The sequence below is a fragment of the Calidris pugnax genome, unplaced genomic scaffold (assembly GCF_001431845.1).
Source record: "Calidris pugnax isolate Ruff unplaced genomic scaffold, ASM143184v1 scaffold10, whole genome shotgun sequence".
Lineage (NCBI taxonomy): Eukaryota > Metazoa > Chordata > Aves > Charadriiformes > Scolopacidae > Calidris > Calidris pugnax.
Window position 1 is genome coordinate 3615647 of NW_015090795.1, and position 25401 is coordinate 3641047.

At 51.2% G+C, this 25401-nt stretch overlaps 1 protein-coding gene across 2 annotated transcripts in view; it reads right to left on the reverse strand.

Moving 5' to 3' along the window:
• Positions 1-25320, reverse strand: part of TXNDC16 (thioredoxin domain containing 16) — a 38238-nt gene extending 12918 nt beyond the window's left edge. The window contains exons 1-16 of one of the 2 annotated variants that reach the window (XM_014936810.1): positions 25245-25320; positions 24771-24927; positions 20640-20843; positions 18903-18985; positions 18403-18476; positions 17278-17352; positions 16821-16942; positions 16208-16298; positions 13930-14086; positions 12395-12561; positions 11294-11354; positions 9789-9936; positions 8857-9003; positions 8303-8362; positions 2928-3096; positions 2299-2435 (exon numbers count right to left, since the gene is read on the reverse strand). In XM_014936810.1, coding sequence (XP_014792296.1) covers positions 2299-2435; positions 2928-3096; positions 8303-8362; positions 8857-9003; positions 9789-9936; positions 11294-11354; positions 12395-12561; positions 13930-14086; positions 16208-16298; positions 16821-16942; positions 17278-17352; positions 18403-18476; positions 18903-18985; positions 20640-20808 — 1660 coding nt within the window. In that variant the 5' untranslated portion in view covers positions 20809-20843; positions 24771-24927; positions 25245-25320. Of the gene's footprint in view, positions 1-2298; positions 2436-2927; positions 3097-8302; positions 8363-8856; positions 9004-9788; positions 9937-11293; positions 11355-12394; positions 12562-13929; positions 14087-16207; positions 16299-16820; positions 16943-17277; positions 17353-18402; positions 18477-18902; positions 18986-20639; positions 20844-24770; positions 25116-25244 lie in introns of those variants that run through there. The other variant, XM_014936808.1, reaches the window with a different exon arrangement.
• Positions 25321-25401: the final 81 nt, after the last annotated feature.

Sequence of the window (25401 nt, forward strand, 5' to 3'; positions counted from 1 at the left end):
TCAGCTTCTGGGCGGTGAAAAGCATCCCGTATTTCATCTCCCTTGGCATCTGTGGCTGAGTTTCCCCAGACTGTGGGTGCTGTTCCAGATCACAGACTGACTGTGCCCCCAGGGAAGAGGCAATCTCCACGCGGAGCCGTCTGGAAACCTCCAAGACTCTTTGTTTGCACGGAAGGAAACCAACAACTTCTATATGGGAAAGAGCCTGAGCTCACACGTCCAGCAGGACCCTTCCAGAAACCCCTCTCACTGTCCCCCCACAGAGCTAATCCAGGCTCCACTAGTGCAGAGAGGAAAATATATGGAATAAAGGAGAGATTTTGGAGCTCAGCTGATGAAAACCAGGCAGAAATGGGCCAAAGGGCTTTTGTTCTTTTTTATTTATAGAAAAAAAATAATATTCTGCTATATTTAACAGGCAGACCCTCCAGAAGAAGGGCAGGCAGCCCGCTCGGTGAACACAGCCCAAAGTGTGTTCTGGTTGGCTCCAGACATTTCATTTTGTTCTTACCTCTGAGCACAGTGGATTCCCCCTGGACCTCCTCATGTGAGAAAGGAGCTTGGTTTGTGTTTAACCACAGTTTGCAGGCACGAGGGAGCTTCAAAACGAAAAAAAGCCTGAACTTTTGATCTTAAGGCAGATCAGAAAACTCTCCATTTTATTTTAGTTTTTTTTTAAGAAAAAAAAATTCCCAGGGGTAGCTGGTAACTGGGCGACCGTGGGGCTGGAAGGTCCTCGCTCACCACTGTGGATCTGACTGAAACACGACATGATGTTCCCTCTCCAGAGTGATTTCACTCCCTCGCCCTTGTTAACGTGTGTGATTGTCACGTGAAAAATCACAGCATCTCTCGGGTCCATTTTCCCCTCTTTCAGAAGGGCTGTGGAAACCCAGTGGCTCCTGGACCACAGAGATGGCATGCAAAGAGTGATACCGGAGCAGCATCTGGGTGACTAACATCACCCTGGGCAGCCACTGGGCCAAGATTACAAAGTGAGACAAATTCAAACAAGTTTCACTCATTTGGATGTAAGAAATTTGCATTTTATCTTATTGCTGCTTTGCTTTTTTTGTAAAAAAAAAGAAAAAAATGGGTTTGGAAATGTGTTGGTTGCAAGGACTGGGACGACCACATTAGCAGGAGGAGGAGTCAGCAAGATAATTATCAATGCAACTGTGGAAAGGGCTCTCTTTAAGAAAGAACATGCTGTGACATGTTGTACATGGACTACAAGAAGGGGCTGATGGATCTGGGCTTGTGCAGCCGGAGGATAAGAGGAGATTTGATCACAGAGTGTCTGGGTTGGAAGGGACCTTCCAGATCATCGAGTCCAACCATCAACCCAACACTGACAAAACCCACCACTGACCCATGTCCCTCAGCACCACGTCTGCCCGGCTTTTAAATACCTCCAGGGATGGGGACTCCACCACTGCCCTGGGCAGCCCATTCCAAGGGTTGACAACCCTTTCCGTGAAGAAAATTTTCCCAATATCCACCCTAAACCTCCCCTGGCACAACTTGAGGCCGTTTCCTCCTGTCCCATGGCCTGTTCCTTGGGAGAAGAGACCGACCCCCCCTGGTTACACCCTCCTTTCAGGGAGTTGGAGAGAGCAAGAAGGTCTCCCTTCAGCCTCCTTTTCTCCAGGCTGAACACCCCCAGCTCCCTGGCAGCCTACAACTACTTTGAAGGAGACTCATAAAGAGGACAGGGCCAAACTCCTCACAATAAGGAGCAGGACAACAAGCACAAACTGTGGCTTGTTAAGTTCAGACTGGACATCTGCAAAAGCGTCTTGGCAGAGAAGTCACCCAGGGCACTACTCTTTTGTACGGGGCCAAGAATGATGTCTCAGTCTCTGTTGGGCATGTCAGATGCTTCCACCACACTGGATGTAGTGAACACACCTGGTGGCTGGATGTCCTCTGAGCCAGCGAGTGGACCTTAGGTCCTGCATCTGGAATCAGTTGGGGTTTTCTAATTGCAAAAATAGGAAGGGTGGTGGCAGGCAGGCTGTGATGATGTGAGCAAAGACGGGTGGTCACTCAGAGAAAATGAAATACAGAGGAACTTCTAAGCACCTGGAATCACCCCTCTTCCATGCACCATCCCTGGAGGGGCCAGATTGGATGGGGCTTTGAGTGACCTGGTCTAGTGAGAGGTGTCCCTGCCCAGGGCAGTGGGGTGGAACCGGATGATCTTTAAGATTCCTTCCAACCCAAATCATTCTGTGATTCTAGGACGCTATGATCAGGAAAGAAACTGAGTGTTTAATCCCCAAATACCACACTAACCTTCACTTGTGGCCGTGCTAAATACTCCTAGAACCGAAGTGTGGTGATAGGACGACAGCTCAGATGGAAACTCTCCTCTTAAATATCCTTCTGCTTCCTCAATCGTGGTCAGCTTCAGAGGGCAGGAAACTCGGCTCCTACGGAAAGGCAGAGAAACACCATGGGCTGCCTTCTCCTTCAGTTTTGGGATGAAGAGACAAAAGGGCAACCTCAATCCCTATCATAATAACAACGTCCCAACCCAGTATGACAACCATTATGCCTCCTTAGAGAGAAAAACCAGTTGCCTGGGAAGGAAGGACAACGCCTAGTCACAGAAAGGCACTGGAGCTGGTTATGGGGAAGAGAGAAGAGCCCTGAGCCAAACTGGTTGCTCTGAGTTCCTTGGGATCCCCATTAATAATAATAGTGAGAGGGACAGTGACAACAGATGGACGCACTGCCCAAGAACAGATGTTCCCTGGCACTGAAAAGCACAAAAAGTTATTGAGCTGATTTCCAAACCAGGTCTACAATCAGATCTGACGTTACTTTTTCCAAAAAGGATTTCCATTACAGAGGCCGTGAAGCATCCAGAGCATCATCGAGCAGATGTGCCAGACTAACTGTGTGGGGACTCATTAACTCACAGCATGATGAAGCTGGTCAGTTCTTCGGTCCCCCACATGCCATCGTACAGGACCGATCCCTCTCCCTTCTGGTAAATCTTGATGGTAGGAAACTGAGTGACATTCTCCTCTGTGCAGACTCCGGGCCAGTCCCAGCAGTTGACTCGAGAGAGCAAAACCCCCTGAGTTCCTACAGTGGGAAACAAATTACATTAAGAAATTGTTGAAAAAGAGATATTTTTCTGAGCTTTTTTGGATATAATCGCATGTATTTGCATTAATGCTGCCAGAATTCCTGCTTGCTTTGGCGTGCATCCTGCGGGGCTGGATCCTAACACACTGCAATGCACATGGAGAGAGCCCAGGTGGGCCATCACTGAGAAGCTGCTGGACCATTCCTGGAGACAAACGGTGCTTTGTGAGGGCAGGATGTCAAAATCCAGCCCCGACTACGCCACCCCGTTGAGTACAGGCTATCTCCCTATATTTTCAGCTTGTATTAAATACCCGGGCAGGTGTGGATTGATCCAAACAAGAGACGACGGAGAGAATAAACTCAGGGAAGTGATGGGTTGCACTTCTCAGGAGGCGATTCCCAGAGGCATTCACATCTGGCTGGTTACTCAAAGGAACACCACAAAACCCCCAGGCAATTGTCCAGGAGCATAAAAGGCACTAAGGAAAGGTACTGGGAATACCTTAGGAACAAAGCCAAGACAAAGAAATGATGCAGGCCCTCACTTACAGGAAAGAGGGAAGATAAAGCTTGCCGAGGAGAAGGCTGAGACATTCAAGGCTTTTTCGTTTTTTAAGGTTCCCAGTATTGAAAAGTGGCCGTTCCACCTAAAACACGGAGCCCAACACACAAGGAGAAGTCAAAAGTCACATAAACATGACAGATGTAATAGAGGTTGGCAGTCTGATGGCATTTGCTCTATTCCACCTATGCAAGCTGCTCATCTCCAAGCCACTAGTAGGTACCTTTAGGACCTTGAGAAGGAGCCTGGGGTCTCACAGGCAAGGGAGAGGGAAAAGGAGCAGTCAGTCCCACTTTGGTTCCTGGTACTAAAAAAGGTTTTTTACAGGTCCCACCAAAGTGATAAACTCAAGGGATTCATAAGCAGTGAAATGAATGAAGGTTGGGGGTCGGACTAGATGACCTTTGGAGGTCCCTTCTGGCCTAGACAATGATTCTATGGTTCCCTGCCTGCTCTTCAGAAGCCCAAGACACAGCACCTGCAGCTCCATCGTGTCCTTCTCAGCCTTTCCTTCATCTGCAGCTTGGACGTTGCTGCTGGTCCATGGCTAAGCCCGTGCTGATCAGCTGGCAGGTGAACCACCACCAGCTTCACTAGCCACAGCCCCTTGGTTGCTAGCCTCGCCTGACCTGCCTCCTACCTACTTGAAGGCTTGACCAAGGACAGCAGGGCTGTGTACAGTCCTCGGGCCATACCTCCTCCATGCCCACTGCAGGAATGCCATATCTCAGAAATCTTCATGCCTTCCCTAAATTCCTTTGAAGAGGGTTCAAGAGTTCCATGGGAAAGGTGGGATGAAACCTAGAGGCAAGTACACACCACGGCAAAGTGTCCTCCAGAAACCAGGGTGAGGGCAGGTGATGAGGATCTCTCAAGAGTACGGCAGATCAAAACAGCCCAGCTTTCTTCTCTCTCTGTCCTGGGTTTGATTCTGATCACTGTTTTTATTAAAGGCCTGGCTGCTGGAATTAACCACACACATCCAATCTGCAGATGATCCCACGCCCAGAAGGGCAGAAAGCAATTTGAAGAGCAAAGCATAACAGCAGCAGGACTCAGGACACACAGATACCATCAGGGCTGCAGAAAAGGGCAAAGCTCATTCTGAGATGAACTTTCAACAGCATCTTGCAAGACACAGGAGGAAAATGATGCTCCTCTGTCCTGGTGAGACCTCTGTGGAGCCCAACAAATCGGGCTGGGAAACATGTTTTGGGCCAGACTGGGTTTTTTTGGAAAGGTTTAAGGAGATGAGAGAGAAGCTGGAGAAGTTTGGAAGACACGCCTCCTGAGGAAAAACCCAAAGAACTGTGTTTCTTTTGAATGGAAATTGCCTGGAAGAAAGAAACAATGCAGTCTAACAATATGTCAAGTCTGCTCTGGAGGCGACAGTGAGGTCTAGCTGGGCAAGGACAACCAAAAAGCCATTCCCAGGAAGGGACGTTTGACCAAATATTAAAATAAGCAATTGAGAACCAAGCAGAAATGAGTCTTTTTGGCAGAGAAGCTGTTATAATCACAGATTGGAAACGTGCCTGCCAGGGATGGGCAAGGCGTCTCCACAGGCAAGGGTGAAGGCAAAGGTGGCCTTACCATGTGTTCCCATCCCCTATCCCTACGTCCTTGGCATCCCACTGGACCATCTTCTGCAAAACTCATTTCAGGTTCTGCTTTGCTGCTCACACGAGGAGTTTTGCTGCCGTTCTCTGCCTTGTGTCAAACTCATGGACGGAAAAAGCCGGCGGCAGCACGGAGCTAAGTAAAGGTCTGCAATTCCACTCAAGATGGTCAGGAGTTGTCAAAACACTCCACGAGGGCAGAAATAGTTTGTGTCATTCTCCAGGCTCTGAAATAACATCTCCAAGTTAACAGCCTGCCCCCAGATGTATTTCACGCCTCTGGGCCAGTGTAGCTGGTTCTCATCATCTCTTACCACATAATCTTGTGTCTTGCCCAACTCTGAAAAATAATGACATGGAAATAGGGCTTTGATGTCTTCTTAAAATTGAGTTGCAAGGCTGCTCTTAGGTCCCTCAAATATGAGTTTTGGTATTTGCACGTTACTTCAGGGGACTACATACCAAAAGTGCTCCAAAGGAGCCCCATCTGGCCCAAGGAGCATCTTGTACAGGATGATGTCTTTCCCATCCCAGTCTGCACCATATTATTAATTACTGACTGAGCAGAGGCTTCAGGAGTTGAGAAACTCAGCAAGGGACTGCTCATCCCTGTGGTCACTGCTGAGATGTTGGATGGGAAGAAAGGTAAAAGAGGAACACAAGATCCTACTATTCTGTTCCTTGTATCTTCCCTCATCCTGGCCATAACTGAGAGCCGAGAGACCCTCAAACTTTTAGGTTTTCCAGCTTCCCTGGTAGCCCTGCCTGCAACTGAGGCTCCCTCAGCAGCAGAGACAAAGCATCTCCAGATCTCCAGGCCTGCTAACGCAGCTGTTCCTTAACCTCCTTGAGGCCGCAGTGGGGAAAGCAGACTGGAGTCAGCCCACAGGTCACATCTGGCCTGGGAGTCTTTGGTGGGGACCTCACTGATCACAGAGGAAAAGCCCTGACCCCAATCAGTTCTTAATCTCTGTTGAGAATCTGCCCGTGGATGCTTCCACAGACCGAGATTGCTATCAAATGATACAAAAAACACATGGTGCAAGCTTGGCTGTGCAGAATCAGCCAAGGCTTGGCCACTGGCTCAGACAGAGACAGGGTTTCATCCACTGACTCTCCCAGGTTGCTCCTCGTAGCTGGTCTGACTGCTGGGGAGCCTGAAATAAACCCCAAACCATCAACAACTGTAACATCTCTAACAACAACAACAACCTTTCCCTGAGCTTTCCTGTTTATTCTTGGGATTTTGGTCCAGATCAAAGCTGCTGGTGACTTTCCCTTCATGCAGACTATGAATGCAGAACCGCTTTTATCCAAACCACAGCACTGTCCGCAGCGTTCCCAGGAGGGTTCCTCGTAAGCAATTCCCACTGCATCTGCTTCCCAGAAAGCTGGCTGGGTCCTCTGCAGGCTCTACATCTGTCCCCACTGCTGAGAGCTCACCCTGAGTCCTGCTTGCACCCTGCCCAGTCCCAGGGAAGCACCATCAGTAGGAGAAACAAGCCTTGATGAAGGAGGAAAAACCAAGAGAAGGCACCAGCCACCTCCAGGGATGCCGGAACAGCTCTCGCCCACATCCACGAGACCTCCCCACTGAGCTGCAATGAGTTGGGGATGAAGCCACCTGAGTGTCCCCTGCAGCCATGGGGGAGAAAGAGGCATCTGTGGAAGAGGTTCAGCCCATGTAAGAATGATGGATGTGCAGAAGAGCCTACCTCTCTCCACTAACTGTAGAGAGAGATGGGGCTGATGACCTGAATGAAGCTGAATTGGGCTCAGGAACTGTTCTGACCCTCTTGAAGGATCATTCACTCCTGCTTTTACTACCAGACTGCCCGATCTGTGCTGTCTTTAAGTGCTGCTGAGTCTTCACTGTCACGTGATATTTATGGAGTTTTGTGGCTGTCTGCAAGAATTCCCATGTAATTAAACCGGTCTCCAGGCCCTGAAGGCACCATCATTGTAAATTCTTCCTCTGACACCGTCCTGCCCCGGTGGATCTGGGCCTGCCCACACCTGTCTGTCACGCTTTCCACCAAAGCCAGGGCCAATTACTGCACCTTTCCAGATCAAGTCCTTCCAAGAACAGATGTGCAGCATGTAGTGCATCTCCTTGGTCTGTGCAGGACATATCACTGAGGGGCACAAACAGGATCCATTTCCATGATGCAGGCTACAGTCCCTCCTTGTTCCAAAGCCCACCGGGTGTCACCCACTGGCTCTGGTGCTCTGCCCTGGCCCTCTCCATGCACTTGGGCATTCCTCATGCAATCACTGTGCCCACCACCATCACCATCATTCATTAAGCAATCATGGTGCCCACCACCATTACCACCACCACCATCCATCATGCTGTCACTGTGCCCACCACCATCACCACCATCACCATCACTCATCAAGCAGTCATGGTGCCCACCAGCATCACCATCACCATCATCCGTTACGCTGTCACTGTGCCCACCAGCATCACCATCATCATCACCACCATCCATCATATTGTCCCTGTGCCCACCAATATCATCATCATCACTATCCATCATACTGTCACTATGCCCACCAGCATCACCATCACCACCACTACCATCCATCACACTGCCACTGTGCCCACCAACATCACCGTCATACTGTCCCTGTGCCCACCAGCATCACCATCACCATCACCACCACTACCATCCCTCACACTGCCACTGTGCCCACCAACATCACCATCTCAGCTGCAAGGCAGTTTGGGCAGCTGGTGTGTACCAGTTTACACCAACAACAGAAGGTGACTACAGAAGGCTGCATTCCCAGTCCCGTGACTTTATAGAGGCACAAATGGACCGCAAAGATCCCTGAATAAGAAACAAAGGACTCTTCCTAAGCAACCTGATGTGGATATGCCTTCCTTAATGAGTTTGAGGGGGAAAAATGAGTATATTCTAGGTGAGGGAATGAGGTATCATCAATATCCTCCCAGTCTTCAGGACGAGGGGAGGTGCACACCAGCTGTAAAGCACCCAGACCTGTGGCACCTTACCTTTCAGATGATCAGCCACCTCGGTGTAGGACCGCAGCACTGCCAGGGACACTGCCTCCCCTGAAACACAGGAGAGACCCAGCCCTGAGGGTCATACAGGTGACAGACCAGCCCCACCTCGCTCTCTGACAATGTCACGTTACGGTTCTCTGCCTCCTAAGGTGCTTCAAGCTCTGAAAGGCTTGACGGAAATAAGGAAAATTGGACTTTATGCTTCTGTGCCACAGGTGCTGCAACCAGGTTGTCTAGGGTGTGCCATGAGCCCACGCCACCACAGTTTCCCCTCTTGCCCTTACATTCAATCCCTGTAAAACGAAGTTTAAAAACCTATGAACGCCGGTATCTTCTCTACTGAGAGATACTGTCTTCAGGCTGCATCAGTCAATGGGAAGAACTGATTTAATCTGATTGCTAACGTTGGGTGGAGGCCCGTGGAGCAGGATGTGGCATTTATTTATCGTTAAAATCTGTTGACGGGATCATCATGTTACGGAAAGCGTTGGTGAGCACTGCAAGCTTGGAGAAGGGACAGGCAGGCCACCTTTCATACTCACAGCTGGCATAAAACAGCACCACCGTCCGGGCAGCCTCCAGGAGGGCAGAGTGGAAGGTCTCCTCTGTCAGGACAAGGATCTGCTCCAGGGGCAGCTCTCGCTTCTTGTCCCTGGAAACTGCTTCCACCACTTGGTCATCCTGAATGTCTGCAAGGGAGCCACAGCCGTGCATGAACAGAAGGGCACAAAGGACACGGGGAGACTTGGGAACGTTTTGGGAAGCCAGGACCTCTCAGCAGAGACCTGGTGACTGTCAGCGGAGGGGTAAGGGGTTGCCTGACGTGGAGGAGCGGAGGGAAAAGCCCAGACACACTCACTGTCAGACACACAAACTCATCACAATGCACATACTCCATCTCACACCAGTTGCACCCTCTGATTTGAACACGTTTCTTCCAACATGTTGACTCCTCTAGAACCCTGCACCACTTGTGGGGTTTTTTTTTCTGGAAAACAAAGCCCATTCTCTATGGAAAACAAATGCATTTTCAAGGAAGCACTGCAGGGGCCAGTGTTCTCTCTGTGGAACAGCTCTTAGGAAAACACATCTCAAACCTTTCCAAAAGGTTTGACTGATAATTCTACGGCACTTTTTCTGATGTGTTTTGGGTGCATTTTAAACCCTCGTGGCCCTGAAGCTGGATGATTCAAGCAGAAGCACCCCTGTCCCTCATGCAGCACCTCTGCAACTGTTCCTCTAACAGCTGCTGATTTCCTTTGCTGGTGTTTCCCTAAAAATCATGCCTGTCCAGCACGAAATCCCAGTGATTTGCAGAGAATAAAAGAGCCACTTGGTGCCACTGTGATGTGACCGTGATGGTTTGCCTTGGATTTGTGAAAGTGCTCTCTAATGTACGCCTGCATGTGCCCAGCAGAGGCTGATGGCATGTCCCATCTGATGACAATCAGCTTTTCACCATTTAGTTGCACACCTTGATTGTTATTGTCTTTTTCCTCCTCATCTTCTTCCTCCTCCTCCTCCTCCTCCTCCTCCTGGATTTGTCCAACCTTGCTCTTATCTTCCACCAGGGTTATAACTTCATCGGTGTCTTCCAAAACCAGGTATTTGACTGGCACACCCTAAAGAAAACAGAATAAGTTGGTGGGAGCAAAACTCTCTGCCTTTTCCATCCACAAGCCAAGGCTGATGGGGCAGCATCACTCCTTATTTTTGGGGTAAGTCAGCAGATTCCTAAAGCTGCCAAACAGGAGAGATGCTGGGGTGTGTTTATTTGACCCAATTTCACCTGCGCTCGAGTTCTTCTCACTCCAGACTGTTTTTAACTTGCCAGGAAGAAATTGTGGCTGTGTGGGATCCTGCTCCTGAAGTGGTGAAAGTGAACACCCGCTCCATCTCCCAGGATCTCATCATTAGACCCACCACTGAAAGGAAAAGCCCAATAAATGCATCCAGAGTGGAGAGGTACAGGGTTCACTCGGCTGTCCCCCCTCTAAAGGGGTCAGGCTGGGTGAGAGGAACCCACCACGGCCTAGGAAACCAGCACAAAACCATCCTTTATCTCATGGAGCTCCACAAAGAAGAGTGCTCCCAAGTGTATGCAGGCTGCCAACCCATGGAAAGAAAAGAGCAAAATGTGTTTCTCAGAAATGAGACCTTGTCGGCTTAAAACCAGTTCTGGCAGCGTCTCAGCCAGAGGCACTTCAGAGAAGATGAATTTTATAATGAACTGAGAGAAATGACAAACTGCTGGCCCCCTCCCATCGGCTGGAAGAGGAGAAAAAGCAACGTGCACGTCTCTCAGCAGGGCAGGGGAAGCCCTCGGGGGACGCCCAGGCTCAGGTCTGATCCTGTATCTTTGCAATCACAAGTGTGACAGTTCAGGTAATCTGGGGCAAGGTGTGCTCCCTGGCATTCGCCGGCGCTGAATTCCATCTCGCCTCACAAGCTGGGTCAGGTCCCTCCAGAGTTTAGCTCATCTTGATCAACCTCATTTAACTTACACCCTGCCCTTTTCCCAGATCACTGCCAGAGGCGTTGGGTTACATCAGCTCAGCACAGACCTTTGGTTGTTTTGCTCTGACTTTCACACTCATGTCCTCTCCCACCTTTGGAACGCCTTTCTTTAAGGGGCAAGGGCCTTTAGAAGTCCAAATCTTTGAAGAATTTGCACTTGGACTACTGCCCTAGGTAACTCACCGCCTTGTGTTGCTTTAGGGTGTAATGGAGTTGTCACTCTACGTTTTGAAGCCAAAATAAACTCAATATTTTATCTTTAATAGCAGGCACAATTGCTCTGCAGTACCAAGCTCAGGCAGTTCCAAATACATCATGCATCTAAGGAAAGACACTTCCACTTGAGCTTCTGGGAAGGCTGTCAAATAACAATGGAGCCAAACAACACCCCAGCACCTCTGAAGATCACCATGCCCAGACAGGGAAATCAGAGTTGTACAGTAAAGAAATCCAGCATCTAACCTCATCTGGTGTCTTCAGAGCGACGTTTGACCGCAGCAGAACGTTCAAATTGACGAGGTCCCTTCCAAAACACAAAGTGAGCATTAGACGGTGTGCTGTGCATGGTCACCCCCTGCATTCTGCCCACCTCTCTCAGCAGCACCTTGTCCTCATGGAGCTGTGAGGGCTTCAGGGCCCCTGAGAACTTGAAGGAACCCAGAATAAATATTGGTGGTGGAGAAGGAGGCTCCAAGTGACCTCCTGGTGGGACTGCACTGCATAGCGTGCCAATTTTGCAAAGGGCTTGGGTTCCCTTTCTGTGATTTGGGTCTTTGCTCACGCACTGGTAGCCACATCCCAGTGCAGATGATCTGCTGGTGGACTTCAGCTCATAGAACCATAGAATGGTTTGGATTGGAAGGGACCTTAAAGATCACCTTGTTCCAACTCCCTGCCCTGGGCAGGGACACCTCCCACCAGACCAGGTTGCTCAAAGTCCCATCCAACTTGGCTTTGGTTGGATGAGTAAATGCATCCAAGAAGTGCCTCCATACAAGGAGGTACTGCAGTGGCAGGAAGCTGGAAGAACCTACCCTTCCTCCATCTCCTCCCACCTGCATGGCTGCCAGCAGACATCCCCAAAGGCAACCATGCCTACCAGGGCTGCACACCTCCTTTATCAGGACACCATGGAAGCATTTTCAAGCAGCCTGGTGTATGCAGGCTGCTCCTGAGCCCATGGAGCTGGGGTAAGTATCTGGTGGTCCCCACAGTCCACCTCCTTTACTGGATCTCCTTCTGCCCTTAATTTGAGGGCAAAACACAAGCCTTCCATCTGTTTTAAGGTTCCTTTCCAGAATTTCTCTTAGTCTGACTGTTTTTCCACATCTAAGTCAGCAAGAGACTCAAACATTTCTACGCTTCCAACCAGTCTGAAACCAAACTAAACTGATTCTGGACAAGTTCTTAAATGTGACACCCTCTTGCAGGATATAGCCCAATTTTACTACCTCTCATACAAATCTGAATAAGCCTGTTGACCATCATCCAGGCTGTGGGTTAACCGAGTTCAGAAACACCACAAAAAGCAAGGAGAACCCCAAAACACCTAAGAGCAAATACCTGGACAAAAGGGCAACTCCTGCTTTCCCCAAGAGCTGCCAGGCCACAAACTCTGCTGTCCTCCTGTCAGCTTCGTAGGTGTCTTTCTGGCTGAGGATGAACACAAGTGGCAGCCCAAGCTGTAAGTGAACAGTGGAAACCTTCTCTGGGTCCTCAGCAACCTCTGTCTGGAGAAGAGACATAGTTATAGTGCAGCACATTTCCACACCGTTGAAGGTGCCTCAGCTCTTCTCCTGCACAGCCCAAGCCACCCTGTGTTCCCCAGCCACAGAAATAAGGATACCCTTGAGAAAAAGCCTCCAATCCTGATTCTAAAACTTCCATGGAAGCAGAACCCACACAACCCTTGTTAAACTGTTCCAACCTGTCATGACCCTCCCTGTTAAAAACCTGGGCTTTATTATGCATGTTCTTTGTCACTTAGCAACTCCAGATGTCAAATCCCCATTAATTTTTATTTACTTGGCATCCGTTCCCCACAGCAGTTTGAAAACCCTGGCTGCAACATGCAAGAGCTGGCATCTTCTCCCTTCCTGCCTTGGACATGCTGCTTCATGACAGCACGGAGCTGCTTAACGAGGCGCCTTCCCTCCACGGGCCTAACCCAGGAGGTTGGGCGAAGGAGGCCCTTCCCAGCTCTTCCATCCATCCTTTCCACTCGGCAAAGATGTCACCAGTGGGAACTGGAGGCCTGCTGAAGTTCACTACCCAGTGGGATGAGGATAGAGCCTCCTGTCCCTTGTGCTCACTGAGGCATGAATCACTGATATCCATCTCCCCAGGGTGCTGAGACTCCTGTGGGGAGCCTAAAGGAGCAGCTGAGGACTTTGGGTTAGTCTAGTTTGGAGAAAAGGAGGCTGAGGGGCAACCTCATTGATCTCCACAGCTTCCTGAGGAGGGGACGTGGAGAGGGAGGAGCTGAGCTCTTCTCCCTGGCATCCAGTGACAGGACATGTGGGAATGGTTCAAAGCTGCACCAGGAAAGGTTTAGATTGGACATTAGGAAGCACCTGTTTACCAAGAAGGTGGTCAAAGACTGGAACAGGCTTCCTAGAGAGGTGGTTGATGCTCCAAGCCCATCAGTGTTTGAGAGGCCTTTGGACAATCCCCTCAATAATTTGCTTTAACTTTTGGTGGAGCCCAGAATTGGTTAGGCAGTAGGACTAGATGATCGTTGTAGCTTCCTTCCAACTGAACTATGCTAGGCAATTCTATACATCCCAGTGAAGTTCAAGGGGCATCTCCACCCTCTTCCCACTCATGGTGCTTACAGACAACTGGAGGAGCATTACTGGTGCCAGGGCTCCCTGGAAAGGTCTAAGCAAGCTGAGCAGTGCAATAGAGTGTCACTCCTGTCCAGCCCCATGCCTTTTCCTTGCTTGGACCCAACCTGGGAGTTTTGCCATTAACTTCACAGGGAAGGGGCAGATTGTCACGCTCAGCCTTGCCTTCTGCTCACACCTCCCTCATCCTCACATCGCCCCTCAGCTGCCCTCATGCCCACAGCCCAAGAGGCTCCTCCTCCCCTGTCATACCACCAGAGGAGCCCCCATGAGCTTGAGGTGCCTGTGGATGTTGAGCAACGTCAGAGCCTGCCCCATGGCCGTCCTCCTGCAGGGCTGGGCCAGGTCCGTGGCCCGCTGGCAGTGGCAGAACAGCAGCCGAGCAGACGACACGTCAGGGTCCTCATGGCTGTGAGAGAGAAAACAAAACCCATGGCGAGTTAGACATTAATCACGGGGTTTTAATACACCCTGACAGAATGGCCACGTTTGCTGACCGCTTTTACAGGACAGATGATACTCAAATTTAGGGTTTGGAAGGCTTGTGGGACGTCTTCAAGAGCCCTACTAGCGATAGGTACAACTGTGTCCAGGTGCTTTTCAGAATTGTGCTGGACATCTAATAAACCCCCTGGCTCACGGGGTGTGAATGACTTCGATCCTAGAACACCTGGCTCAAGGAGGACACGAGATTTTCTCAGTGGGACCAGCCATACCCCTCCAGTGGAGATCCTGGCAGGAGAACAGCTGAAACACAACTTTGCTCATGTCTTTTACCTCACTGATGACATCTTACAGGCTCTTTAAAGAATATTCCACCTTTTGAACAGCATTGGGTTTGGCTGCACTGAAGCCAAATGAGACGGAGCTCCCTGGATGGTTCCCTGGTTAGTGGTTCCTGCTCCTGCTCTGGTCCCTGCTCTGGTGTCAGCTTTGGGAGGTCACATTTCTTTCCTCACCCACCCATTCCCCACCTCTAAAGTAGGGATTACCTTCTCTGTAAAGGGTTTTAAGTGGAAAAGCAGGGTGTGGGATTAAGAACTCAAAGCCTGCGGCCCTGGTTGTCTGAAAGCTATTCGTGTTGGTGAAGCTACCACCATTTCACCAGTCGGGTGTCTTCTTTGCTTGAAGCAGCATGAAGCCAGTTCCTGTCCAAATGACAACCGTGCCATCTAGTGGCAGCCACAAAATGTTGTCCCTGATCACAGCTCCTGCAAGGATGGGGTGGCTTCTCGGGGAAGGACAGCTTTGGTCCTTGCCCCAGTGTCACCTAAGAAAGTAGGAAGATGGTTCTATAAAGGCTTTGATGAAGATGCAACATGCTATGTGGTATTCCCACCTTCCTCTCCCTCAGGCTCCTGGCTGCAGTGGGTCACGGCAGCAGCAGGATCTGCCCTTCGAATGCAGCTCCTCCTGCATGGGAAGGGGATGGCCTGAGCTGGCCAGCCCCAGTGAAGCCATGGGGTGGGAAAGAGCCAAATGCAACACTCCTAGGAGCAGTGTCTTATGTCCTGGGGTGGGAAGTCCCAAATCATAGAATCATAGAATGGTTTGGGTTGGAAGGGACCTTAAAGATCATCCAGTCCCACCCCCATGCCCTGGGCAGGGACACCTCCCACCAGACCAGGTTGCTCCAAGCCCCATCCAGCCTGGCCTTGAACCCCTCCAGGGATGGGGCAGCCACAGCTTCTCTGGGCAACCTGGGCCACCCCCCAGTCAACAATTTCTCCCTAATATCTCATCTCAATCTCCCCTCTTTCAGGTGTCAAACCCTTCCCCCTCGTCCTATGGCTCCCCTCCCTGATCCAGAGTCCCTCCCCAGCTTTTCTGGAGCCCCTTTAGGGACTGGAAGGGGCTTCAAGGTCTCCCCAGAGCCTTCTCTTCTCCAGGCTGAACTCCCCCAACTCTCTCAGCCTGTCCAGGGAGCAGTGTCTCATGCAGCCGATCTGCAGAACTCCCTGCTGCCAGGAACTGCTGAGATGAAAAGTAAAAATGTGTTCAAAAAATTCTGGTGGCTGTTACCACCATGATGCAGGTTCAGCTCCCATCTCGGAGAGCCCCGAAACCTCTGACTGCCAGAAGATAGGAGGCTGCGGGCAACACGATCCGTACCCTCATACCCCTTGGTAACCACCTCTGGCCACTGCAGAGGTCCAATATGGAGCTTGGTGACTCACTAGAGCAGTTCTTACTCTTCTCATCTGGCCAGAATTGCTCACCAACACACAAGTCTGAGTGATTTAAGACTGTGACATCAGCTCTATCAGCACTCCTGGAACCCCTTGGCTGAGGTTGGACCAGTCAACCACAGAAAGGTGACAGTGGGCTCTTCTCCTATAGAATCCCATTCAATGAACACATGGCATGTCTGCTCCAAATCCAGGAACACAAGCAGCAGCTGGTTTTGGAGAAGCAAACCAGATCTGGCTGTCCAACCTTGGCATAATATTCCAATACCAGCCCAGATTTGACCTGGGAATCTGAGGAGTAGAGCTCTACCTGGTGGGTGGTTGTGTGGCTTTGGACATACCCAGCATCTTTCAGGAGCGTTGCCTCTGTGGTCAGAACAAACTGGTGGACGGTCCCATAGACAAAAGCCGCCTCCATCACGGCTCTGTGCTCTGGAAAGAGAAAGGCAAGACTCATCCCATCTCCCTCCAGATGTCCTTCTTCACCCTCCCCAGATGTAAATATCAACGCCCAGGCTTTCAGAAACCCTCAGGAAAAAGTCCCAGCTGTCTGAAGACACACTATGGAGGCAACAGAGCAACTGGAGCTGAACCCCGTTCCTGATGTCCAGTAAACACACAGATGGTGTAAGTGAACCCGTTCTACTGCATAACCAGAGGTGGCCTGTCCATGGGTTTGCTTATTTTTTTATTAAGACAGCAACTGCTGCCTTGCTTTCCCTCTCAAGTCCATCTCCAAAAGTCTGTGCGCTCCCAGAAGAACTTTTCTGGTGCACCTCATCCCTTTGGAAACACAGCAAGAGAGATGGAGGTGGAGAACTTGTGTCTAGGGGGCCCTTTCAGGTTCTCTCCATCCTCCGTTTGCAGGACTTGGGGTCAGAAACCCACCTCCCTTCCACCTTAGTAAAAAAGGCTCCGGGGGGAGACCGAAGATGAAAAGCTGAGGGTTAATACCTGCTGTCCCAGTAGCTGGCACATAAGCAAAGACCATGTTCGACCTCCCTTTCAGTGTGTTTTCAATGTTCTGAAGATCTGCCAGCGTTTCCACGTATTTCACTTCATTAAAGAGCAGGGCACTGAGGAATCAGAAAAAACCTCATTAGCAACTGTTTGCTTTTAAGAGCGGATTTGCAGCCACATCACCACAACGGGAAAAACAAGGTAAAATTCCAGCTTCTTGCCCACAGATTGAAGATTCACAGCTGCCCAGATGTGTGCTGGTGAGTCATCTCAGGGACATAGATTTCGCAGGGTCAAACCATCCCAAAGAGAGAAGCAGCCCCCTGCATGGCTGAGAGCAGCCTCTGCAGTATGTGTTGGCAGGGGGGAGTGAATTTATACAAAAAATTATATCAACAGGTGAAAATGGGAAGTAAAATATTTCACAGAGATGCACCTGGTCTGTACTTACAACAAAACATTGGCAACGATGGAGTCCACGTCAAACAAGGCATCGGTGGGGAACTCTCGGATCAGCACGTTACCTCTGGGGAGGGAAGAAAGAGCATCACCAAAGAAACTGTGGAAGATGAGCTACATGTATTCATAGAATCATAGAATGGTTTGGGTTGGAAGGGACCTTAAAGATCATCCAGTTCCAACGCCCCTGCCACGGGGAGGGACACCTCCCACTAGATCAGGTTGCTCAAAGCCCCATCCAGCCTTCTGGAGATCAGGAGACCTTCTCGCTCTCTACAACTCCCTAAAGGAGGGTGTAGCCAGGGTGGGGTTGGTCTCTTCTCCCAAGGAACAGGCAATGGAACAAGAGGAAACAGCCTCAAGTTGCACCAGGGGAGGTTTAGGATGGATATTAGGAAAAAATTTCTTCACTGAAAGGGTTGTCCAGCACTGGAAGGGGCTGCCCAGGGCAGTGGTGGAGTCCCCATCCCTGGAGGGATTTAAAGGCCAGGCAGACGTGGTGCTGAGGGACATGGATTAGTGGTGGTTTTGTCAGTGTTGCGTTGATGGTTGGACTCGATGATCTTAAAAGTTCCTTCCAACCAAGATGATTCTACGATTCTATAACCTTTGGGGAGACCAACCAACCTGCCCAACCTTCACATCCAGGGCAGATGAGCCAACCAGGCCAACCAAAGAGTGAAGATGATTCTACAATTCTATAACCTATGGAGAGACTAAGAGTTAAACCTTCACATCCAGGACAGATGAGCCAACCAGGCCAACCAAAGAGTGTTTCTTTCAAGGACTAGACCCAAAACCTAGTGGTCTGAGTGTAACTCTGAACAACCTGGTGGCGAGAGGCCAGAAGGACAGAAGACTGATGGAGGATTTCTCTGGTGGTTTCCTGTAGCAGCACAGCCCTCTGCTGCTCAAAGGCACACGGGGAAGGATGGGATGTTTCATACTGAGGACAAAGCATCTACTTTGGTACTTTTCACTAAACTCTGTATGTCACTGCTGCCCTCCTGGCTCCTCTCCTCCCACACTGCTATCTCTGATCCCTGACAGCCTTTCCTCCCAACACTTGCCCTGGGAAGCAATCACAATGTGGTGTCCAGAAAAAAATCCCGCTCACCTGAACAGATAGGCTGTCCTTAAGGCATTTTCTTTCCCACAGTATCTTGAGACATCCTCTTTGGGACAATTAACCTAGGCATGGAAAGCATGCAATGAGACATTGAGCTCCACAAATGACTACAAACATACAGCGCTACAGCTCTCTTCCTTTCAAGGGTGTAAACACAGCCTTTCCAAACCTGCTGGGAGAGAAACTACAACAAAATGGGAGTCCAGAGCTGGGGACTGGAGTTTGTACTTCAGTTTCACACTTCACCCTGCCTTGAGCTGCGTCAGATGGGATCAAGAGACCTTCTGATCTGCCCAGCGTAGTTACAGTGACAGATTGTTGCTTGCTCATTAAACTCAGCCAGGGCGAGGGAATAAAATGGGATGCCCTGCTCAGCCAACATCTGCTCTCTTGTGGGGTCCCACAAGGTGGGTCGAGAGAAGCTCTGGCCACCCTGCAGGAAGCCCTGCAGAAACAAACAGCCTGTCCTCCTCCTTGTCCCCGTTTACCTTCACCACTGAAATGCCATAGTCCTGGAGGGCCTCTGCCGAGTTCTCAATCTGCTCCAAGAAGGGCTGGGCACCAGAAGAAGCTGAAACATTTAAAAAAAAAAAAAAAAAAAAAAGGGGTTTTCATCTGTTCACTTTATGGATGAGGCAGATGAGAGCACCTTCAGGGCAAGCACTGCCTGGGACATCCCAGCAGACCCTGAGTCGGGGCAAACAGGGACCTGTGGTGTGCTGCTGGTGGAGGAGCCTGTGAGGATGTGGCTGGGGGAGACAGAGACTGGGACTGGTTTTGTCAGATGGGTGCTGCTGGGCTGGCCTGCAAATCACAGAATCGTAGAACAGTTTGGGCTGGAAGAGACCTTAAAGATCATCTCATTCCAACCTCCCTGCCCTGGGCAGGGACACCTCCCACTAGACCAGGTTGCTCCAAGCCCCATCTGTGGGAAAGTAACGGAAGATTGGTGAGGAGGATTGTAAATACACTCAAGAGACTCGCACCTGGGGTGCTGGAAAATACATCTACCACACTAATTGCTGTTTGGTCTCAAGTCTGTGAGTAGAACATCCACACTGAGATAACTTACTCCTGTGATGGACTCAGGGACACCTTATCTCACCACTTGAGGTTCCTGCCCTGTTGTTGGAGAAGATCAAGGCACGAGGGGGAGGACTATGCCTGCTGGAACTTTTGAAAAACCAAGCTAAGCAGGGAGGTAGGCCCCCCTTTTTGTTCCTGCTCCTGCATATTCTGGCTGCTAAGGACTCTGGCTAACAAGTCAAGCTCAGCAGGGAGGTAGGCCCCTCTTTTTGTTCCCGCTCCTGCATATTCTGGCTGCTAAGGTCTCTGGCTAACAAGGACCCCGACAGACAAGGACTCTTGCTGGCTTTGTGGTCCCTCCCGACGGACAAGGACTCTTGCTGGCTTTGTGGTCCCTGCTTGTGTGTCTCCACCCAGGTGCTGCTTCGGAGACTGCCCGAGTTGTGAGGTGTGGAGATTAAACTTGTTCTGTTCCTTTATTTGGGGTCTCCTGCTTGTTCCTGCATCGGCTCATCCATCCTGGCCTTGAACACTTCCAGGGAATCCTTAAGAGTCAAGAGCATCCTCTGCCACACACTGAGACAGTGCTTGACACAATACGGTCTTGCTCTTGCTCAAAAAGTAAGGTATTTACTGAAAGAAAACTATGGGCAACGATGCAAATGCCCCCAGAATCCCCACCTTCCTTTTTAACAGACTCGGTGATGACGTGGGAGCTGTGTTGGTGTCTCAGCTCATGTTGATGTCTCTGGGAAACCACACCTGGGGGTCATGAAGGAGCAGAACAAGAAAGGCAAGGCCAAGGATCTCCTCCTTAGCTCCCCTGCATGCAAGGGATCCCCCTTTTCTTAGGAGGTACCATGGAAAAGAAACCCAGCCCCTTTGATAGGACAACTCCTTCGGAGGTTGGGTTTCTCTTCCATGGTACCTCCAGAAAATAATCCAGAAAATTCATGGAGAAGTTTGAAGGACTATGCCTAAGGACACAGCCAGAGAAGGTCCCACCCCAAGAGGTCTCTGGCTGTCAGGAGCACTCAGGGCTGTACAAACTCAGACTTATCAGCCAAGTGAATCTTACTTGGGCTCTTCAAAATCACTTCGGGTTTAAAAATCCCAGGAATTGGCCCCTCATGGTTCCACTTTCACACACCCCCTCACACGAGCCTTTGCAGAAAAGCCAGGATGGGTTAAATACGTACCTTTACGGCTGAAATAAGCCAGGGATGCTCTGCCAGCTTGTAAGCTCCTGAAATACTCCTGGGGGCCCAGCTCCTGCAGCAGCATCCCACTTCCCCACGCTGGGATGGAGGAAGCACAGAAGAGCAGGAAAAAGAAGGAAGGAACCCATCTGTCCTTTGGGGCTGACATGGCTGTCACCAGCTACAGGCACGGGAGAGTCACAACTGGGGGAAAAAAAAAAACAAACCACAAAAGAATATATATTTTTTATATATTTATCTATATATACAAACATACTTGAGTGTCTTCTGTTTAGGTAGGTGCAGCGTGGACTGTAATTTCCAGATGTGACACAAACATCTCGAGGACGTCATGAGTTAGTCACCAGAAGAGCAGGTGATTCACACAACTGTAAAGATGACAGCAAAGGCTGCCATCTGAGTGGTATTTATATGAAATATAGAGAGAGTGGTACATATAAGAGGCACCCTCTCCTCTGAGTGGTATCTGCAAGTGCATGGACCCTCACTGCTTTCAGTTTAGGGCTGTTTTTCTTCCCTCCTTTATTTTTCTTCTTTTAAGTCAAACAGAAATAAGATACATGGGCAGAAAACAATGACAGTATCATATGAAAAAAAAGCTCACCCAAATGGTCTCAGTTCTTGTCAAAAAGCTTTGAGGATGGTCCTCAGCACAAGAAGGACATGGACCTGTGGAAAAAAAAAAACAAACCACAAAAGAATATATATTTTTTATATATTTATCTATATATACAAACATACTTGAGTGTCTTCTGTTTAGGTAGGTGCAGCGTGGACTGTAATTTCCAGATGTGACACAAACATCTCGAGGACGTCATGAGTTAGTCACCAGAAGAGCAGGTGATTCACACAACTGTAAAGATGACACCAAAGGCTGCCATCTGAGTGGTATTTATATGAAATATAGAGAGAGTGGTACATATAAGAGGCACCCTCTCCTCTGAGTGGTATCTGCAAGTGCATGGACCCTCACTGCTTTCAGTTTAGGGCTGTTTTTCTTCCCTCCTTTATTTTTCTTCTTTTAAGTCAAACAGAAATAAGATACATGGGCAGAAAACAATGACAGTATCATATGAAAAAAAAGCTCACCCAAATGGTCTCAGTTCTTGTCAAAAAGCTTTGAGGATGGTCCTCAGCACAAGAAGGACATGGACCTGTTGGAGGGGGGGCAGAGGAGGCCACGGAGATGCTGGGAGGGCTGGAGCCCTTCTGCTGGGAGGACAGGCTGAGAGAGTTGGGGGGGTTCAGCCTGGAGAAGAGAAGGCTCCGGGGAGACCTTGGAGCCCCTTCCAGTCCCTCAAGGGGCTCCAGGAGAGATGGGGAGGGACTCTGGATCAGGGAGGGAAGCCATGGGATGAGGGGGAAGGGTTTTAAACTGAAAGTCAGTAGATTTAGATGAGATCTGGGGAAGAAATTGTTGACTGTGAGGGTGGTGAGAGCCTGGCCCACGTTGCCCAGAGAAGCTGTGGCTGCCCCATCCCTGGAGGGGTTCAAGGGCAGGTTGGAGGGGGCTTGGAGCAACCTGGTCTGGTGGGAGGTGTCCCTGCCCAGGGCAGGGGGGTGGCACTGGATGATCTTTAAGGTCCCTTCCCACCCAAACCATTCTATAATTCATGGCGACAACCACCACAGGATGAGAAAACACCTTCTTCCCACTTCGTTCCCCTGTTTAACACCAGGTTCCTTCCCAGCCTGCTCTTCAGGAACCATTCTTTGCTGCCAAGCGCGCTGGAGTGTGGCTGGACCCTGGTCAACAAAGAGACAAAGCTGGAATTGAAGCCATGTAGAAGCTGTTTGCTCTGCATCACGAGCTGCAGCTGCTTTGGCTAACAAACACCCCTGTGTCCATGGGGCTGTCATTCCCTCCAGCACCCCGTCAGGTGCTGTCAGCAGAGCGCTATCGCTGCCCTGTGACAAACCCGAGCTCAAACGCTCCAAAAACAAGCAGGAAAAGCCCCTCTGCCTTGTTCCAAGAGCGGGGAGATAGGGAAAACCAGGCGGGCTCAACCTTCACCGGCTCCCTCTCATGTAGGTGAGGGGTTTGATCAGGCCAACAACAAGGACGAAGAGGAGAAAGGCATGAATTTTTTAATTTTAATCTAAAAGTCTCCACTTTAATCTAAAAGCCTTCCAGCTTCAGGGAGTGCCAGGCATTTCTGGTCCTTTGCCCTCCCGTCTGGTCCCCTGGCTTCCAGAGGGGACAGAGATTGGGGCTCCGCAGGGGGATGATGTTTATTAAAGGACCAACTTGGCCACAGCAGGATGGAAAAGTAAGTGCAATCCTGGCACATGGGAACCAGCCCAGGTCAATTGGGAGACCTTATTATCCAGGAGGCAAGGCCAGAGGAGCAGCCTGCAGTGATTCAAAGATGGCATTAGACCTGGAGGAGGGTAACAGCAGTTTAAAACACAAGTCCAACCTCTACCAAAGCCCTGATCTCTCTTCATGTCTCCTCTGGCTCTCACAGTTTTTCCAGCATCCACCTTCTGCCCTCTCCACATCCCTGTGTGATGTTGCTCCCCCTCCTTGCACCTCTCCCAAAGTCACACAGGGGTTGGAAGGGTCCTCTGGAGATCATCTAGTCCAACCCCCCTGCCAAAGCAGGGTCACCCAGAGCAAGCTGGACAGAAAGGCATCCAGGTGGGTTTGAATGTCTCCAGAGAAGGAAACTCCACCACCTCTCTGGGCAGCCTCTTCCAGGGCCCTGCCACCCTCACAGGAAAGAAGTTTTTCCTCATGTTCACATGGAATTTCCCGTGTTCCAGCTTGTGCCTGTTGCCCTCTGTGCTGTCGCTGGGCACCCCTGAGAAGAGTCTGGCCCCATCCTCTTTGCCACCTGCCCCTTAGATATTGATAAGCATCTTCCCTTCTACAGGCTAAACAGACCCAGGTCTCTCAGCCTGAGAGACGCTCCAGTCCCTGATCACCTTTGTAGCCTCCACTGGACTCCCTCCAGTAGTTCCTTGTCTCCCTCCCCATTTCTCCTGGAGCCCCTTGAGGGACTGGAAGGGGCTCCAAGCTCTCCCCGGAGCCTTCCCTTCTCCAGGCTGAACCCCCCCAACTCTCTCAGCCCTCCCTCCCAGCAGAGGGGCTCCAGCCCTCCCAGCATCTCCAGGGCCTCCTCTGGCCCCATCCAACAGCTCCATGTCCTTCTGCTGTTGGTGGCTCCAGAGCTGGAGGCAGCACTGGGGGGGTCTCCCCAGAGCAGAGCAGAGGGGCAGAATCCCCCCCCCCCGCCTCCCTGCTGGCCACACTGCTGGGGATGCAGCCCAGGGTGCAGGGGGGGCTTTCTGGGCTGGCTCATGATGAGCTTCTCATCCACCAACACTCCCAAGACCTTCTCTTCAGGGCTGCTCCCCATCCATCCTCCTCCCAGCCTAGATTTGTGCTTGGGGCTGCCCCCACCCGGGTGTCATCCTGCATTTTGTCCCCAAACGCTGCTTCCCCACGGAGTGCTGCCAGACCTGTGGTGCACAGGCAGGAGACACTTTTCACCCGTCAGGTTTTTAAGGAGGTTGTAGATGGCTCCATAATCAGCTGGTGGCACAAATCCGCGCCGGTGGGGCTGACCAAGGCTGGCACACCATGTTGGGTGATATGGGAGCTCCTCTCCCCCAGCCCCTGACCATCATCAGAGGGGACAGGAAGGGGATGAAGGGCATCCCCGTGAGCAGCATCTCATGGAGCAGAGGTGGGAAACACAAGTGACCTCCAAGCGTGTCCCCAAAGCCCCTTGCCCACCCTGCTTTACCTCGCTGGGGTTTTATTTTTTTTTTCCCCCCACTGATGCTCCATCTCCTGCCACTTCCCGGAGAGTTTCACTTTCATTTTCACTTCCAGGTCCCACTTCCCAGCATCCAGCATCCCTGGCTGGGCCTCATGGCCAGGGATGGAGGGGGGGGGGACAGAGGGGACACGCTGCAAGCTCTCCCTCTGCCTGCACCCGCAGAGGATCCCACAGCATCACCCTCTGCTAGGACTCACTGTCCCCATTCCCTCTGTCCCGGGGGGGGGCAGCCCCCCCAAAAAGTCCCCAGGAAGCAGCCGGCACTGTAATGATGGACCACATCGCCACGCTCCATCCAAGATGGCTTAGGGATGTCACCTACCTGGGTGTCCTGAGCTGAAGCCCTTGTCCCTGGGTGTCTTTGAGCTTCAAGACTGGTGTCCTCTTCCCTCCACCACGGCTGCCAGGAGAGCATCACCCATGGAGGTCTCCCCTGGACCTCAGCAGTCCTCCTGAGGTGGGTAGCTCGGCTGGAGAAGCTAGGGGTGCCAAAAATACAGCTTGGGGCGGCGGGTGGGGGTGCTGGGTGGGGGTCCGGTCCAACCCTTCCAGCGGTGGGATCTCCCAGCTCCAAGCCGAGACCCCTCGGGAGTGGGATGCTCACCCACCCCCGGCCTTCCCCACCGCCCCAGCGATGGCCGCCCAGAGAGACGAGACACCGCACACCCAACCTACCGCAGCGGGGCTCCCCCCCCGCACCCCCTAGCTACCCAAATCCCCCCCCAGCAGCTCCGGGGACCCCTCCCTGTCTCCCCCAGACCCGTCCCCGCAGGGTCTCAGCGCTGCCGGAGCCGACCTCCCCCTCAGGCGGCAGGTTCTCTGCCCTTATGCCTTGCGGGGACCCCTGGTTGTTGGGGTGGGGGAGCCGCTGGCGCCCCGTTAAAACGCCACCCACCACCCCCGTTACAACGCGCACGGCGGGGCGGGCCCAGGCGGCGCTGGCTGGGGAGAGG